Here is a 20072-nt window from a genome sequence, read left to right on the forward strand (position 1 = left end):
CCTCTTTAGGTTTCATTTTCCTCATTTCTCATAGAAGAATGTTAAATTAGATGTCCTCTACAGTTCCTTCTGCTTGTTATATTTTACTGTATAACAATCTGGTTATAAACATCATTGTACAACAGTAATAAAAGAGTGTGAGTTCATTCCTTGGAAGCACATTCCTTTCACTAATTGGAGTCACCAAAGCTAATTGAGAATGAAAGAGTGCATCTAAACTTTCTCTGGACACACCTATTTGATCTCTAACAAGTATCAACTAGAAAAGTGGACTGGAATGAGTTAGGACTGGCTCTTGGCTTTGTGACAGCCAGCTCTTTCTCTGTTGGGAAACTTGGTTTCCTCTTTGATCAAGAGGTTAAATTCTGCCTTGCTTATTTCACAGGTCTGCAAAAAAGATAAAGCACGATAAGCGAAGGGAAAGTGCTTTAGATTCCCTCAGGGACTGAAGTTTCTTTTTCCATCCCTCTCACCCCACACTACTCAAATCGGACAGCGGTTGCCACAGTCTGCAAAAAGTAGAAGGATTCACTGCCAGTGTAAGACTTTATTCCTTAACTTCTGCAGTTCCAGCCCCGCCCAGAGTAAACCCGGGTTCCCACCCTTTCAACTTTCTCCATCGTTAAATTCGTGATCATTTCAATGAAATCCAGGAGAGGATACCAAAATATTTTCAGATGAGACGTTTTTTAAGAAGCAATTTACACTGCACCGAGATTGTCCTGGTTGTCCCCGCCGCCCTCCCTCCAGCCCTCCACTACCTTTGCCCTCTTTTGAATGCACCAAATACAAACGCCTTGTTGTATTTTTTTTTTTTAAACTTCAGTTTCACTTTCGAGATGGCAGTAAGCTCACCACGCAGATTTCCCCGATGAAAAACGTCTGGATGTGAACTCATGAAAAACAAGGAACCGGCAGCCGTCATCAAGGGAAGGTATATATTTTAAATTCTTTTGGGGGGTCAGGATTTCTCTTGCTGAGTAAAGCCAGAATTCACTTTGATTTTAACATTCATCAGTCTTTCTTTGGTGCTGGAAATCGTGTCAGAATCATTCAACAAGGAAAATGGAAGAAATGGGATGAGACAGGTATGGACAGAACTGTGTCATAAATCAGAATACAAATAATAGCAAAAAAATCTAAGATAATATAACATTTTATGCAGCAATTTAAAAAATTGTTTTTAAATTCTTTCTCTGTAGAACTCTGTACCTGGAAATACACATTAAGGAAGCTATGGAAGTCATTTTGCAATAGCTTTTTTTTTTTTTTTAAGTCACACTTTTTAAAAAAAGTCACATTCTAGGAATTTAGAAAACTTTGTCTATTTCTCAGTTTTGTTGACTGGAAAGGAGACAGGAGCTGGTCCTTTTCAATAATGAGCTTGAAAAATAAAAAAAAACTCTTCAGGTGTTCCTAAGAGCACATAGATGGCTTTTATTTAATAATGGAAAATGAGATTTGGAAAGATGTTCAGATGTGTAGAAAGATCAGAAATTAGCATCAGCAATTGTGGGGTACATAGGTGAAAATAGAGGCAGCTTTCAGTGGTATTAAAGTTCTGGCAATTCCAACTTTACAGTTGTGACTATGTGCTAGTATGTGTCTGCATATAGGTACCTGTGTATCAACTTAGAAAAAAATATTATAAAGTTTACAAACCAAACCATACAAACTCACCTGTAAATAGTAGTTAACTCCACATATCCTGGCTCCAGACTCCAGATCCTAACCATAATACAATACTATCATCTATCAAAATGAAAAGTAATTTTATGCACCTTAAAAAAACTTCCCAAAATTACAAGTCACCTTGAAATTTTTTTCTTTCTTTCCTTCATTTTTTTTGTTTCTCTTGATCTCATTCAATAGCAACTAGTTATTCACTCTCATCTCATCCTTAAGCTGTATTTTTGTCTGATTTATTTAAGTGTGTCTTGCAATAATTCTTCCTTCAGGTTGAATGGTTATAGTTCTATTTTGTTTTCTGGATGTTTTTGTTTTTGTTTTTTGGTTTTGTTTTGTTTTTTGGTACTGAGGAGTAAACTCAAGAGTATTTAACCCCTGAGGCACATCCCCAGCCCTTTTTTGAATTTTATTTAGAGACAGGGTCTCAGTTGCTTAGGGCCTCGCTAAATTGCTGAGACAGGCTTTGAATTCTTGATCCTCCTGCCTCAAGCACCCTATCGACTGCTGGGATTACAGGCATGTGCCACCGTGCCCAGCAGGTTCATGGCAAATGTCTGTCTGTGCCCAGCAAGTTCATGTCCTCTGTGCTCTGCAGATTACATGGTTATAAGCTTAGTGAATCTTTGCCAATATCAAAATACCACTTCCTTTTCTTTCATTGTTCAGCTGGTCATGAAATTTAGATTCAAGATGATTTCCCCTAACATTTTGAAAGTTTATTTGTATTGTTTTCTAGTGGTTTGTGTGACTGATGAAGAGTTTTATACCCATCAGGATCTCTTTCCTTTGGAAGTAATCTATTATCTCTCTCCTTACAGGACTTTTTGGTGAATGGTCACAATTCTGAAATTTTGCAAGACCCTTTCCATGTATTTTCATGTATCCTGCTTATCACTTGGTAAGTGTTTCCCTTCAGATGAAGTGTGTTTTCAGATCTGGGAAGGTCTTTATCATTTAGAGACATACTTTGTAAATGCACTAGTCCTTCTAGGTAATTCTGGTCTCTATCTACAGCTGGTCCAGAGGAATAAATATCTCCTGAACAAGAAGAATACATTGCAGGACTGTACCTCTGAGTAGGTAGGTAGAAGTAGTAAGTCCTGATGGTACTAGGAGAGGAGATGTTGGGGAGAATCTCAGACAGGTGAGCTGGGGGGAGTCGGTCCCTCATTTCCAGAATGTATCCTTTCAGCCCCACATTCTTCATGCCCCTGAGCAAATTGGTAACATGCATCCTTTGTACCCAAGGTCATGATGTTCTTCAAAACCTTTGGATATAAAAATTATGTGCAGCTTTAAATATTTAATGCCAGCATTATAAAGGCTTGAAAGGCTGGAATATTCATTTATAAAAGCTATTTATTTCCCCTGAGAACTATACTAAAATATCAGTAAAACTTACTAGTGTAATTCCTAAATACTCAGACTAGTTCTATTTTTCTAGAATTAGTCACTGATTAGTATTTTATTCTCTGAAATTTACCTGGCTTTATTCTTGTTTCGTGAATTAGATCTTTTGGGAAATCAATTTAAATATTATTACCATTGATTCATTTCACACTCTGAGGATGCATTCCATTTTTTAAAAAATATTCCAAAGTGAAAGTAGGTTGCTGATCATATATCAGACAGTACTATGTTGGACATACATCCCACCAAAATAAGATAAGAGTGGTTTTCTTGAGCTGATTAAATCCCCATTGGAAAGCTATTTATTTAACAGGTATTTGTTTATATATGAAACAGCTATGTTCCAGGCATTCTTGTAGGAACAGGCAATACTATATGGAATAAAAGCAACCATAGCCTCTACTATATCTTTACATTCTAGTGAGGAGGAATGATTAACAAGTAAATAATATTAGATAATTCTCATCAGCCACAGGATGGAAGAAGCGATTTGATAAAAGAAGAACAAAATGAGAGGATTTAAACTTCAGATTTCAAGACTTACTATAAAATTATATGAGCCATGCACTGTGTACACTTATAATCCCAGCAGCTCTGAGGCTGAGGCAGGAGGATCACCAGTTCAAAGCCAGCCTCTGCAACTTAGTCATGCTAAGCAACTCAGTGAGACACTGTCTCTAAATAAAATACAAAAAAGGGCTGGGACATGGCTCAGTGCTTAAGTGCCCCTGGGTTCAATTCCCAATACCCCCCCCCAAAAAAGACTATAGTCATCGAAACAGTGTGGTGTTGACATAAAACTGACAAAGAAAGTAAAAGAGAGCCAAGAGCCCAGGAATAGACCCACACTGAGGTGTTTGGTTTTTAAGAAAGGCACAGAAGCAATGCAGGAGCAAGAAGGAAAAGTCTTTTTAAAACTATCGTCTAACTGGATATACACTTGAAAAAAAAAATGAACCTGACTCCTGCTTCACTCCATACATGAATATTAATTTATCAGAAATCACAGAATTTCACATGAAAGCTAAAATGGTAATTTTTGTGGGGGGCAGGGCAACGGTATCAGGGATTGAATTTAGGAACCATTGAGCCACATCGCCAACCCTATTTTGTATTTTATTTAGAGGCAAGGTCTCACTGAGTTGCTTAGTGCCTTGTTTTGCTGAGGTTGGCTTTGAACTGGAGATCCTCCTGCCTCAGCTTTCTGAGCTGCTGTAGTTATAGGCGAGTGCCACCATGCCTGGATAAAAATCATAATTTTTTAAAGAAGAATATCTTAAAAATTTGGGAGTAAGCAAAGTTGCTTAAGACCCAGAAAGCAATAAAAATAGAAGAAAAAATGTTAAATTCGACTTCATCATAATTGAGAAGACATTCACAAAATAAGGAAGCAAGCCACAAACCGGAAGAAAATGTCATGAAAATATGAATCTGACAAAGGACTGATACCCAGATATATAAAAAAGTTGATAACAATACTAATCTCAAAACAACCTAATGAATAAATGAACACAATCTTTTTGTGTACAATAGTATATATGGACAATAAGCACAAGGGGATTTTTAAATGTGATTAGTCAGCAGGAAAATGCAAATTAAAAATTATTTACCTATGGATACATACTCACAAGGAAGATAAAATGAAAGGAGTAACAGTATCAAATGTTCATACCAATTGGCCCAAACATCCAATTCTAAGTACTTATACAAACGATACAGAACACATATGTCTATGAAGATGTGTACAAGAATGTTTGTGACAAATTTTATTCACAATGGTGAGAAATTTCAAGCAATCCAGGCATCTTATTATATAAGCATGGATAAAGTATGCTACTCAATTAAAAAAGCGAAAGAAAAAAATATGTAGTACTTCCTCTTTATCTGCAATTTCTCTCTCTGTAGTTACCATTATCCATGGCCAACTGTAGTCTGAAAACATTAAATGGAGAATTCTAGAAATAAATAATTTGAAAGTTTTAAATTCTTACCAAGTAGCATAATGAGTAGCATAATGAAATTTCATGCTATCTCACTCAGTACCATCGGGACATGAATCATTACTTTGTCTCATGTATCCATGGTGTATAGGCTACTCACCCATTAGTCACTTAATACTTGTCTTGGTTATCAGATTTTCTGTCACAGTATCACAATGCTTATTTTCAAGTAAACTTGATTTTACTTAATGATATCAAAATGCAAGAATAGTAATGCTGGCAATTTTATTTAAAAATTTATTAAATGTCCCCAGCTTAAAGCATTTTTTACTTTATGAAGGTATGAAAGCAATGCACATTCAGTAGAAACTAATTTGCCGCAGTCCGGCTGCAGCAAAATAACCCCGGGGGTGACGAAAAACTTGTGTACATTGATATAGCAGGAGTGGGAGCCGTTTATTGTAGGACAACAGAGGTATTTATACATTCCACACAGCTTATCTTAATTAACATAAACTAGATACAGCAGTCAACCAATAAGGAATCTCCACACTTAATGGCTCGCTGGCGTTACTTCATAAACCACTCCCTCTGGCATTTTGCCAGGCGCCATCCTGACTTGTTTACAGACTCTAACACTAATTAATTTTGAATTTGATCTCATCTGGGTTAACATTATATAATACAATAATCTATTGAAATGCTGAGCAGTAGCAGAAAGCTGCAGCTCCCAGTCAGCCACATAATCATGTTAATAATCAATATTCTATAGTGTACTGTGTTGCTAAGCTATGATGTTCAGTAAGGTACGTGTATTTAAAAGTGCTTTTTACTTTTAGTATTTTCAACTTACAATGGGTTTATTGGAATATAATCTCATTGTAAGTTAAGGAGCATCTGTATATTGTTATAATTGTTCTATTTTATTGTTAGTTATTGTTGTTCGTTTCTCACAGTGCCTAATTTGTAAACTATGCTTTATTATAGGTTTGTATGTGTAGGAAAAAATGTGACATCCAGAGAGTTTGATATTATCTGTGGTATCAGATGACCACTGGGGTTTTTGGAATATGTTCATAGATAAAGGAAGACGACTTACAGAAATAATAAATGTGGATAAATTTAAAAACTAATATGCTGAGTGAAAGAAAACATACGAAAGAGAATGAATATGATGTGTGTACGACGCAGAAAACGAATGGATAGTGGGAAAAAGAACAGTGCCTACCTCTAGGAAGTAAGAGTGGGAACAAAAAGAGATGAGGAAACTGTAGGGTTTGCACTGCACAGATGTATGCATTAGTCAGAACTCAGAGGATGTACACTGAATATTTGTGTATTTCATTAAATGTGAATCCTACATCTAAAGAACAACTCTATAAACAAGAAACACTGTAGTTAAGAATGTACATGTTTGTGAAGTGATGATGGATGAATGAGTAGATATATGATAACACAAGCATGGTCCCTATAATGTTATTGAATGGTGCTGTATATTTTTATTTTAAAATGTCAATATCAATACAATGGACAAAAACAATTAACTGTGATATATCTATAGCAATGAAAATGAACAAATGCTATTATTATGGGACCTTTGTGTTCTTTTAAGAATTAATGCTGCCCATAAATATGACAAGAGTGTAGCAGAGCTTGGTAAGCTGAATGAAAAAGATGTCACCCTGTGCCTCTCAGCAAGTGACTATGGAATGATCAAGGCAACGTGCTATGAGACATATATGTGTGTGTGTGTGTGTGTGTGTGTGTGTGTGTGTGTGTGTGTGTATGTGTGTATTTCCCCCCCACTTGTAATTAATGACTTCTTCAGAATGATGTCTATATACTATAGTTTTTTCTATACATACATACCTATGATAAAATTTAATACATAACTTAGGCACAATAAGAGACTAATAAAAATAACTAATAACAAAATAGAACAATTATAACACCACTCTGTAATAAAAGTTATGTTAGTATGCTCAATCTCTAAAACGTCTTAATTCCTCATTCCTCATTGTGATATTTTTATATCATGGTTTGCCACAAGTAACTGAAACTTCAGAGGGTGAAACTGTGGCTAAGGAAAGATGAGTATAATGCATTAAGCTCATTAACATGTACTACACAGCAGCTGAACTTTTGTATAGGAAATAACAAAGTTCTTGCTTTGGGGAAGGAGGAGGTGATGACTGGAGAGGATCATGAGGCTTCTTGGGTGTCATAATCCTTTTTTTCTTGATCCAAGTGTTGATTACATGGACATGCTTATTTTGTGAATATTCATCAGCTTTTACTTTTGTGATTTGTGAGCTGTTCTGTATATATTTAAAATATAATTGCTAAAATCTAAACAAACAAACAAACAAAAAACCCACAGTGTTGGTCCTGGTGTGCAAAAGCTGAGCTCAGGTCTAGGCACATAAAACAAAAGACAAAAAGAAAGGAAATATAAAATTTATGTATGCAGAGGATACACAGGAGGGTCATTGTCTAAGTAAATGTAGTTCCTAAGAAAAGAATATAGGAAAGTAGGAAAGGAAATGATTCAAGTAATAATAGAAAAAAGAAATTATAGAAGTTTAAGGAAAACATGAAACTTCACATTGAGATACTGTAGAGCTTATAAGCTATGTTTTAAAGAAAAGACAGTTTGAAATTTTACATTACTGAAGATAAAGACAATAAAAAATTTTTTATAGTGAAAAACAGAAATGCAATAAAGATGTCCTTTATGTTAAGGAAGGAAAATCAGATGGGCATCATCAGACTTCTTACCACCCTGGACACTGGAAGGCAGTGAAATAATGCCTTTATTATTATGCATCAAAACTTCATATAGCCTATACATCGAAATCACTGAAGACAAAAGGAACAAAAGCAAGACAGGGGTGTCAGCAGAAGAACTTCTCAAGGAGGTACTCCAGTCAGAAAAAAAAATATTTCAAGAGAAAATATACTGAAATCCATAAGAGAGTGACATCAACCCAAGAGTGCAGTGCAATAGAGTTTGTGATGACAGCCATGCAGCAAGCTATATGTATCCATCCATCCATCAGTCCACCTCTCCACCCATCCATCCACCCACCCACTTACCTCTCCACCCATCCATCCACCCACCCAACTACCCCTCCACCCATCCATCCACCCTCCCACCCTCCCCTCCACTCATCCATCCACCCACCCACTTACCCCTCCACCCATCCATCCACACACCCACTTACCCCTCCACCCATCCACCCACCCACCCATCCATCCACCTACCCACCTACCCATCCATCCATCCATTTACCCATTTATTCAAACTGGTGATTCAGCCTATGATTAAGAGGGTAGATGAGTGCTTACTTTAACAAGACTTAAACAGGGGGAATGATAGACTTTAAGGAAGTCAAGTTTCAAACAGTGAACTAAAGAAGACATTATTCCGAAGAATTGGTTAGTTAAAACGGGGAATAATCCATGTTGCCTTCATAGGGTCATCTGCTAAGAGGCATAAGGTGACATCTTTTGCACTCACTGTACACTTCTGCACTTCTGTTTTATTTATGGGCAGTATTTATTCTTTAAAAACTGTATTGAGTGCAAAGATCCCATAAATTAAAATCTTACTTCCTTTCATCTCTATGTGTAAAGCTGTGATTGGTAATTTAGGCTCCTTAAAGCACCCATTTAAAACATCAAATGGGATTTATTTCATTTATAAGAATCACCAGTAAAAATATTAAAGTAGTTATGTAATTTTTCATGAGAAATATTATTTATTCACTATATAAATGTTATCATTAAAACTTCCAAAGCCCTTTGGATTTTGTTGATGTTATACTAGCAAATACTGAGTGACCCATGGATGCCTCACAACCCAGGATGTTTTTTTCATTCTTTAAAATGAAATTGAAAGCAGACCAGTTTGAAAGACATGGATCTCCTTGTAGGAAGAGTGATTGAAATTGTCCAGGGAGAATGCTGGTTGCTGCTCAACCTATGAAGGCAGCCAGTGGTGTACTCTTCCCCTAATCCAAGGTCCAGTTAATAAGAAGCTTTTGGAATCCTTTTCACCATTCTTGAAGTTCTTTGAATTTCAGTGAGTTGACCATATTGGTGCTCTCTACTATTGCTTTCTTGTTTAGTGGTTAGTTGTGAAAATCTCATTATACATACTGTCTTTTTTGTAAGCTTTCTCTATAAAGTGACAATTTTACCAAATAGAACATAGTTGTAAAGTCGTAATTATCTATATAGAGATCATGAGATTATCACACTGATGTAATAGTATTAGAAATTACTATAATTTCTGCTTTATGCCAAGTACTCTTAGGCTATACTACTTCCTTTCATCCTCATAACACCCTATGAAGGAGAAAACTAAGACCTGAGAAATGAACTAATTTACCAAAGGCTACAAAGCAGAGGCACCAAGAACAGAATGCAGTTGAGGTAACTCCAGGGTCTGTCCTCTTAACCTTTATGTTTCTCTGAGTTTTACTGAAGCTACAATAAATATATACTTATATAGTTGTAAATGACATTTGTTAACTTTAGATTTTTCAAATTAATCTAGACTAAGTATTGCATGTTTAGTCGTACTTTCAGGATGAATGCTAACATTTCTTATCATGACAATATCAAGCAGTGGTATAGCTGACAGTTTTAGGATGGAAGAAATGTGGAGAAAACACAAGAGCGTGCATTTCTTGTATCACAGAATGAGGTCCCAGGAGATTTTTGTGTAAAGCTGGTTGCACAAGAAATATAATTCTAGGTATACTCTTCAAGATTATAAATAAAACATTAAAATTTAAAACTAAAGAAAAGTTGGGAAGAGAATGAGGAAATAGTGTAATTAAATTTCTTAGTGGGGAAAAAAAGTGCATAATTAAAGTCAGTAAAACCATGGATGCCCATTATGTTCTATGAGCCTGGAGGACATTACGTTAAGTGAAATAAGTCGGACACAGAAAAACAAATGCCTTATGTTCTCACTTACACGTCAAAGTGAAAACAGTTGATTTCATGGAATTATAGACCATTGGTTGCCAGAGGCTGGAAAGGGTAGGGAGTGGAGTAGGGAGAGAGGGTGGTTAGCAAGTCCAAGGGTGGAGCTGGACAGCAGGAGTAATTTCAGACTTTCTATGTAGCTCAGTAGGATAATGGTGATTGACAATAAAGTAGTTGCATATTTCAAAATGGCTTGTAAAAAGGATTTTGAATATGTTCCACACAAAGAAATAATAAATGTTTGAGGTAATGGGTATGCCAGTTACTCTGATCTGAGTATTGAAATGTCACAGTTTTACCCTATAGATAGGTACGATTATTTTGTGTCAATGAAATAATTTTTATTTCACTAAAATAAAAATTTTGACTAAAATAAAGATTTTGACTAAAGTTGGCTGATTTATCATTTTAGATATAGTCTTCAAAATTATAAATGACACAATAGATTAAATAAACAATCACTGAGGATAAATGGTGAACAGAATAAGGAAGGAGTATGATTATGTTCTCTGTTTTTATAGTGGGAAGTAAAGGCTCAACGTCAGCGAAGATAAAAGGATAAGTTTCTGAAGGGGATCATGAGAATTTAAAATAGAAACTGTCAAGAGAGCTTACTTTTGAAGATTGCAACTGGCGTAGAGGTACAGGACAAGAAAGGAGTTGGTATGTTTCTCTTTTTCATCTTTCTGTGCTATTTGAATTATTTCTGTGTGGTATACTACTTGTATAATATATAGCATAAAAGTCGTGGGTAAATAACATCATACATAGTCATGTTTTGGTTATGTATTTTACACGGAATATACCAATGCATGTGAAAGCATGTATTAATAATGTTGTCCATTGTTTTTTTCATATTTCTTTCATTGGGTAGAATCATGAGGCTGCATTTACCTTATCGTATCTACTTCTTTTGGGGACTGTGGCCCCATTGGATTCTGTGTACATCTTCCACCAACAAATGCACTGTGAGACATGAGGAAGCTGACTGCAGTCATCTAAAGTTGACTGAAATACCCAATGACCTCCCAGTAAACATAACCACATTGAACCTTTCCCATAACCAACTCAGAAGATTGCCACCTGCCAACTTTACAAGATATAACCAACTTACCATCTTGGATGGAGGATTTAATAGCATTTCAAAATTCGAGCCAGAATTGTGCCAAAATCTCCCGTGGCTTAAAATTTTGAACCTCCAACACAATGAGCTATCTCACGTTTCTGATACAACGTTTGCCTTCTGCTTGAACTTGACGGAGCTCCATCTAAGGTCCAACTCAATCCAGAAAATTGAAAACAACCCTTTTAAAAACCAGAAGGTAAGGTGGGAATGACCATTTCTATCTCAGAAATGTGAAGTTACGCTGTCCAGTGTTAAGTTTTCAAGAAATTTATTCATGGCCTTACACTTCCTAAGTATCAAGATAAGAGTAAGGAATATGGTTTACCCAGTTGGGACTGGGGGGACTCATACGCAGATTTTGCCATTGGTTTTGAAGCCGTTTTCAAAATTATAATCTTAAATCAGTTTCAACCTTAATTTTAAAGAAATCTACCTCTTTTGCTTACTCCCAAAATATGGACTGAGATAGAAAAAGTAGGAGTCATCTAATAGGAAAGAAACATCGGATAGTTTCATGAGGATCCCGGAAAATAAATTCACAAAGCTGATGATTTAGTATCTAAGGTAGTGAAAAAAAAATGTTGGGTCCAAATTCTGACTTTAAAAAAAGCTAGTGAGTTGATACAATGATAAACACAATGTTCACTAAAAATTATCTACTTGTTATTGAAGGAATCTCCTCAAAGGATCAACGTTTTCAATAGCTACTACTTCTTTCTTTTCAGCACCTTGCTTGAATTTGAAATCAGTGAACTAACATGTGTTTTTATCTATACTTCTGAAGCAATTTTTAAGTGTCTTCTTAAAGTCATTTTCTAGTCTTTTTGTTTTCTTCATATGCCTTATTAAAAAAAAAATGGAGCATACTACCTCCTTAGAGGCCAAGAGCAACATACAAATTTAAATATGCCGAGAAACCTTAATAAGGTGATTTGTTGACTAGCTATTCTAAATCTTTTCTTGTGCCTTCTTAAATTTTCTTGTGGATGAAATGTCTTTGGACACAAATACTTCAAAATCTGACTTAAGAAATTATTGACAAAAATGTTATTTTTCTTTTAAAAACATAAATAAAAGCCTTATTCTCTTTAATGGGGATTACATTAGATTTCTTTCCCTAATGGATACTATGGGGTTTTTTTACCTTTTACCTGAGTTTGAAGTTAACATGTTCAAAAGTAAGATAAAATGATAAATACTCCCAATACTGAAAAAACAAATTTAATATTTCTGTGTTAGTTATGACCCCAAATTTATATAACTTCAAATATTTCTCAGCACAAAAATCTTTCCAGAATTTTATGGATGGCAAAGCTTTACACGTGTTTATTAAAGTAAATGTTATTCTTTTTCTGTTATTTATTTTCAAGGTTAATGCATAAGACTGCATGTTAGATAAGCCACATGGATATTCCTTGTATCATAAATACTTATTTAAATAAATTATGATTTTTTTCTATAATAAATAAATAAGCTTTTATTTTGGTAAGATAAATAAAGTGACTTTAAAGGAAGAAACAAATCCTTGCAACAATGGTGTTTTTAATCACCACCAATGTGATTTATACTCCCATTACTGGTTCTCTATAAAACAATAGGTGACATTTTGATATTGAGATATTTCTGAGATTGACTTAAATTTAGAGGAGCTATTTTTAAAAGTGAGACTCTAACATATGTATTATTTTTCTTTTGTGCTCAGAATTTGATCGTATTAGACCTGTCTCATAATGGTTTATCATCTACAAAATTAGGAACTCATCTCCAACTGGAAAATCTCCAAGAGCTTATATTATCAAATAATAAAATTCGTGCTCTAAGAAGTGAAGAATTTGATTTCCTTGGCAATTCTTCTTTACAAAAATTAGAGTTGTCATCAAATCAAATTAAAGAGGTAAGAAGTAAAGTTATTTTGTTTTCTGTCTTTTAATCAGTATCATCTCTCCTGTGTCACAGTAGGACGCTAAAGAATTTTGGAGGAAAAAAAAATTTGTAACCTTCACAATATCTTCCAGAAATGCTGCACACTTATTGCTTAGGGATGTTGGTACCAATGTCAAGACAGAGTTTTGGTAGTGGTTAGGAGATGAGGCTCTGCCACCAAACAGCACCGTGTTAAAATCCTTATGCCATTTTATTCTTTGACCTTGAGAAAATTACTGATCTTATTTTCCTTACCTTTAAAGTGGAAATAATATTCTCTATCTCACAAAATCTCTGAAAGAAATACAATAGTATAATGGCTAAGAGCACAGGTCTTAGAGTTGAGCCAGCTGTTCCTCTGTGTGGACTTTAATCTTTTAGTGATGTAATGGAAGCAAGTTATTCAATTTCTCTCTGCTTCAATCTCCCAGCTTTCAAACTGGTATAAAAATAACTGTACTTCATAGAACCACATAGTAAAGAATTTAGTACAGTGCCTGTTGTATAGTAAGAGCTCAAGAAATGATAGCTTGTACTGTGTTTATAATATCCTTTAATGTAGTATTCTAGTTAACTATTTAAGTTGAACTATTTTCATACACAGCTGTGTCTGTATTTTACACATGTCTTATACTTTTACAGGCTAAGAAAGATTGGAAGTTCTTAGCTAGAACAGCTTCTCAAAAGCTATATTATTTTTCAAATGAAAAGACTGTTCAAAATTATCCTGAGATGACAAGGAAATATTTTTGAGCAAGCTACTCATTTTATTCTTTAAACAGCATTTTTTTTAAAATTGAAATTTATTGTCATCATCACATAAAATATGTAAATAATAAGGGGTAAGAAAAATGAAGGCTAATAAAAATCACTCAGAAATCTATAATCAGAAACAAGCACTTAGCATTTGGGTATATTCATAATTATTATCCAAATAATTATGAGAAAAAAAAACAGCAACAACTAAAATTTACACAGTACCTAACAGAGTGCCAAGCATGTGACAAATTATTTTTAATATTTTATGTATATAATTGTTTTAATCAACTCACTCTGATGGTCGTTTTGCATAAGAGTAAACTGAGATGAAGAAAGGAAAAGTGACCTATCCAGGGTCCTTCAGAACCCAGCTGATTATAGAGCTGGGTTCCTGGCAGTGTGACCAGAGCCCATGTTCTCACCAGCTGTGCTACATTGCCTCCTGAGGGTAAGAATGCTTCCTGCTCTTTAAAGTTAGTGTCATGTCATACTCATCTCCCATGCAATTAAGAACTGTTCAAAAATTTAATTTTAATGGTGACAAAATAATGCTACCACGTAGATGTATCATATTGAATTTAACAATAATTTATTTCATTTAATCATTCCTGCTTTGCATTCTAATTTCTGTTATTTTCGAGGAAGCACGCTTTTTTTCACGTTTTTCTCTATCACCCAGACCTCTCACAAGTAACACATTAGCAATCAGATTGCTCTGGCTCCCCTGGTGGGTTTAACTGCCAGGGACTCCTCAGACAGTCCTCTCTGGATTCCTTGTCACCCTCCATCTCATCTCATGGCCCAGCATTGAGTCCCCAAACAGATAAGGTTTCTGATAGGGAAGTGGGAGCAGGCAGAAGGGAGTTGGAAACAGTATAGTAAAATAAAGTCAGGAGAAAACCTGGGTAGAAAACATGAAAGGTGTGTCGCTGTTTCATGATAAAAGCTGTCCGTTATTTCCCTCCATAACGTTCACTGACAGGCTGTCACCAAGATAAAGCCAGGATCTGCCCCAGGGGTGACTTCACAGATAATTCATTAGTTACAGTTGTATCAGTGGGATAAAGTAAAAAAAAAAAAAAAAAGTACCACGAGTCTCGAATAGGAGATCTGGGACAACCCCCTGAAGAAGTGGCATCTAAACTGAGCTCTGAACACTGAAGAGAAGTGGCCAGTGGCCTGGGGAGGTGAGAGACTGGAGCAAGTGGATGGTACAGGGACAGAGTCAGGAAAAAGCTCTGAGGAATGGAGAGAGATGCCTTGCCCAAGGGAATGTAGTGGAAGGGGAAGGGAGACCCAATAAAGAACCACATTTAAGTTTTCCAAGGGTCACACAGAGTCTTTTTTTTTTTTTTTTTTTTTTTTTTAGGGGATTGAACGCAGGGACAATCAACCACTGAGCCACATCCTCAGCCCTATTTTGTATTTTATTTAGAGACAGAGTCTCGCTGAGTTGTTTAGTGCCTCGCTTTTGCTGAGGCTGGTTTTGAACTCATAATCCTCCTGCCTCAGCCTCCTGATCTGCTGAGATTACAGGTGTGCGCCACCTTGCCCAGTTTAGAGCCTGTTTATAGATTGTGGTGGTTATTAACCTTTTCCCCTCTCCATCTTTAGTTCTCTCCAGGATGTTTTCACGCAATTGGAAAACTGTTTGGCCTCTCCTTGAACAATGTCCAACTGGGCCCCAGTCTCACAGAGAAGCTGTGTTTGGAATTATCAAGCACGAGCATCCAGAATCTCTCTCTGAGTAACATCCAGTTGTACAGAACCAGCAACATGACGTTCTCTGGACTCCAACAGACAAATCTCACCATGCTCAATCTTTCCCACAACAACTTAAACGTGATGGGTAACAATTCCTTTGTTTGGCTTTCGCATCTGAAATATTTCTTCCTGGAGTACAATAATATACAGCATTTGTCTTCTCACTCCTTTTATGGACTTTCCAATGTGAGATACCTGAATTTGAAGCGATCTTTTACTAAACAAGGGATTTCCCTTGCTTCGCTTCCCCAGATTGATGACTTTTCCTTTCAGTGGCTAAAATGTTTGGAGTACCTTAATATGGAAGATAATAATCTTCCTGGCATCAAAAGCAATATGTTCACTGGATTGGTAAATCTGAGATACTTAATTCTATCCAACTCTTTCACAAGTTTGCAAACTCTAACCAATGAAACATTTTCATCACTTGCTCATTCTCCTTTACTCTTGTTCAACTTAACCAAAAACAAAATCTCAAAAATAGAGAGTGGTGCTTTCTCTTGGTTGGGCCACCTAAAGGTGCTTGACCTTGGCCTTAATGAAATCGGGCAAGAACTCACAGGCCAGGAATGGAGAGGTCTAGAAAATATTTATGAAATCTACCTTTCCTACAACAAATACCTACAACTGACTAGCAACTCCTTTGCTCTTGTTCCGAGCCTTCAACGACTTATGCTCCGGAGGGTGGCCCTGAGAAATCTGGAGAACTCCCCTTCACCTTTCAGCCCTCTTCATAACTTGACCATTCTGGATCTAAGCAACAACAACATAGCCAATATAAACGATGAACTACTGAAGGGTCTTGAGAAGCTAGAAATTCTGGATTTGCAGCATAACAATTTAGCACGGCTGTGGAAACATGCAAACCCTGGTGGTCCTGTTCATTTTCTGAAGGGTCTTTCTCACCTCCACATCCTGAATTTAGAGTCTAATGGCTTTGATGAAATCCCAGTCAAGGTGTTCAAAGACTTATTTGAACTCAAAAGCATCAATTTGGGACTGAATAATTTAAATGTACTTCCACCGTCTGTCTTTGATGACCAGGTGTCTCTAAAGTTCCTGAACCTTCAGAAGAACCTCATAACATCAGTTGAAAAGAATGTGTTTGGGCCAGTTTTTAAGAACCTGAGTGATTTAGATATGAGCTTTAACCCATTTGATTGTACCTGTGAAAGTATTGCCTGGTTTGTTAACTGGATCAATCAGACCCATACTAACATCTCTGAGCTATCAAGGCATTACCTCTGCAACACTCCACCTCAATATCATGGATTCCCAGTGATGCTTTTTGATACATCATCCTGCAAAGACAGTGCCCCCTTTGAACTCCTGTTCATGATCAGTACCAGCATGATATTGATTTTTATCATTGTTGTACTACTTATCCACCTGGAGGGTTGGAGGATATCGTTTTATTGGAATGTTTCAGTACACCGAGTTCTTGGTTTCAAGGAAATAGATGGACAATCAGAGAAGTTTGAATATACAGCGTATATAATTCATGCCCATAAAGATAGAGATTGGGTCTGGGAACACTTCTCCTCAATGGAAGAAAAAGACCAATCTCTCAAATTTTGTCTGGAAGAAAGGGACTTTGAGGCAGGTGTCCTTGGACTTGAAGCAATTGTTAATAGCATTAAAAGGAGCAGAAAAATTATTTTTGTTATTACACAGCATCTATTAAAAGATCCATTATGCAAAAGGTAGGTAAACATTGTGAAATTTTAAATATGCACTTGTTTTTCAATTAAACTTTCTAGTATTACTACTTAACAGCTCAAAGAATTTTGAAAATAAAACTTTTAAGAATCCTGATTTTTAGTGGCAGATTGAAGCAGATTCCAGAAACAATCTCCAATTGTTGAACTTTTGGCTGTTCGAAACTGTATATTGATTATTTAACTTATTTATTTATTATTTTGCTTAGATTCAAGGTACACCATGCAGTTCAGCAAGCAATTGAACAAAATCTGGATTCCATTATATTGATTTTTCTTGAGGAGATTCCGGATTATAAACTAAACCATGCACTCTGTTTGCGAAGAGGAATGTTTAAATCTCACTGCATCTTGAACTGGCCAGTTCAGAGAGAACGGATAAATGCCTTTCATCATAAATTGCAAGTAGCGCTTGGATCCCGAAATTTAGTGCATTAAGTTTATTTAGAGATTAAATTATCTAAAGGGTAGTTTTTCAATTTAAAAAGTCCCATGGTAAATTTAAGTTTTACTAGAAAGTAATCTGGTACAGGTGATGGTGTTACATCACAGTTCTAGCTCTTCCATGGAAATGTATTTCCCTGTTTCAGGCCTCATGTGGAGAGCTGCTTGATCTAACCCAAATAAACCCCTAATAAGCACCTTCCCTGCAAATGAAGGCACAGTTGGTCATTGAGACCCATCACAACTTGAAATCATTTAAAAATAGTCCTCACTTTTAAGAAAGTTAAAGTTTTGTGTGGTTTTGAAATAATTAATGTTGGATACACTTTGAAAGATATTTGTTTTAATGAGCTTAAGGCTATTTCAATTGCAAAAGAGTAAAAGTTTAGAAAAGCTTAGTTACATTAATTTTTCAGTTGAAAAACTTTGTATTTGAGTATACCACTATTAATTTATTCAATGTGAAAAACCCCTTTAAATTTGCATAGCCAAGGGGAAGAAATCTCTTACAATTGAGTTTGGGAAAATTCATGAAATAAATATTGCAAGAAATAGTTACTTGTATTTTTCCAATGCATGAGTTTCTGCTCCAGGAGAGTAGAAACAATACTATTACTTAAAAATAGCATAGAAAGGCTTACTCCCTGTTAGTCAGTAAGTAGATTGGCTTTGTGGAAACAAAGAATTTTCTTCCCTAGTCACAGACTCAGGAGATGATGCTGGTCAAATCACTTGGTCCTACTGGGATTCTTTGATTCCCAATCTTGAAAATGATGATGACAAATAAGAAGTTTCTGATGATGAGTATGGTATAGTATATTTACATGGAATGTACTATTGCACCATAAGATAATATGCTGTATGTGAGTTAATCCCTAGCTATCTAGAAAGAGTATTATTTTAAGTTTTATTTTTGTTTTACAATAAAACAAAAAAAATCTTGTCTTGTTTTATAATGAAAAGAGTCTAGTTATTAGAAATAGGTGTGACAAACTTTTTGGAATATTCATAGTTCTGGTATTCAAATGTAGGAAAGAATCAAAGTTATAATGCTAATTTCTGCACTTGAAATGCTCTTTTGTCTGTGAAAGTTAGGAAGCATCTAAGCTGTCCCATTTTGATTTAAATACATTAGTATTCTCGGGACTAAATTCACATGAACTTGGAATAAATAACTCAGCACTGCTGGTTCTGAGAGTGTAGAATTTAAGCGTATGAAGGAATGATTTTACTTTCACATTATTTGCCAGCCTAACACCTCAGACACTTGTTTTATAGCATTTTAGATAAGATTTGTTTTTAACCGATATAATCCTGTTTTTGCATCATAAGATAAAAATCACAAATCCTTGTTTTCTTAATACACTTTGTATGTTTTGTATCAAAATTCATAGTTCTTCATTAAAATATTTCTAAATAAATTATTTTTATAAATTATTTGTTGATTTGTGAAAAGCAGGGGAGGAAATAATTTTGCTCTGATTTTCTTGTGTACTTATAGGATAGTTGATCAAATGGCACAATTTAAATTGACTTCAAATGCATTTTTTTTTATCAAGTTGCTTTAATATTTAAGAGGTTAAGATACCCAAAGAATAACTTGTTTAAATGGATACAGTGTAAACCTAACTTGTATTTGACCCACACAGGAAGCAACATTCTCAACTTCTGTAGGATGCCTTTAATTGTTCTCAGGGGGAGTCCTTGTCCCTTGGGTTCAAGAAAAGGGAATTGCAGAAAAGGATGTTTGTCTGACCTCCTGTTTACTTGCCACAGTGGCTTGCCTTGTTTGAATAGTCTCTGGTGCCACCATGTAATCTGATCACTCCAAGGCCTTCCTGTTTTTCATTTTGCAAAAGGAAACCCAATCTGAGTCAACCTGGAGTTTAAAATAAATCTCAGTATCCAAGTTTTACCTGAAAATTATACCTTTCAGATTGTGATAGATTGTGTGTAAAGGGGACACCCTGATAAATGATAGTGACCATTAGAATATAAAGATACTTCAAACCAAGGTGTATTTCTTGCAATCTATAGAAACAAAACACACTGATGATTGAGTGGGCCTAGGGACAGGTGTGATGAGTTACTGTAATAGGCTCAAGAGATCTTTTTAGGGTAATGAACATATTCTAAAATTGGAATGACTGGGCAACTATGTAAGTTTACTGAAAATCATTGAATTGTGTAATACAAATAGGTGGCTGATGCCTTGTGAATTATGTATTTATAAAGAAACTTTAAGAAAGTTTTAACTTTAAGAACACTAACTTAGAAATAGTGTTCACTGAGAAGCTGCAT

The 20072-nt window shown here is 35.5% G+C and overlaps 1 protein-coding gene across 6 annotated transcripts; it reads left to right on the top strand.

Moving 5' to 3' along the window:
• The first annotated feature begins 356 nt into the window (after nt 1-356).
• On the top strand, nt 357-19205 carry Tlr3 (toll like receptor 3). 6 transcript variants are annotated; one of them, XM_078031063.1, is made up of 10 exons: nt 357-539; nt 827-934; nt 1019-1088; nt 2508-2587; nt 2704-2769; nt 10559-10700; nt 10912-11359; nt 12866-13057; nt 15460-17312; nt 17537-19205. In XM_078031063.1, the coding sequence occupies exons 7-10, from the start codon at nt 10916-10918 to the stop codon at nt 17763-17765; spliced, it is 2718 nt and encodes a 905-aa protein (XP_077887189.1). In that variant the 5' UTR covers nt 357-539; nt 827-934; nt 1019-1088; nt 2508-2587; nt 2704-2769; nt 10559-10700; nt 10912-10915; the 3' UTR covers nt 17766-19205. The 6 variants fall into 6 exon arrangements, with proteins under 6 accessions (XP_077887189.1, XP_077887190.1, XP_021584703.1 ...); XM_078031064.1 differs by lacking the exon at nt 2704-2769; XM_021729028.3 differs by lacking the exon at nt 1019-1088.
• Nucleotides 19206-20072: the final 867 nt, after the last annotated feature.

The sequence above is a fragment of the Ictidomys tridecemlineatus genome, chromosome 14 (genome assembly GCF_052094955.1).
Source record: "Ictidomys tridecemlineatus isolate mIctTri1 chromosome 14, mIctTri1.hap1, whole genome shotgun sequence".
Lineage (NCBI taxonomy): Eukaryota > Metazoa > Chordata > Mammalia > Rodentia > Sciuridae > Ictidomys > Ictidomys tridecemlineatus.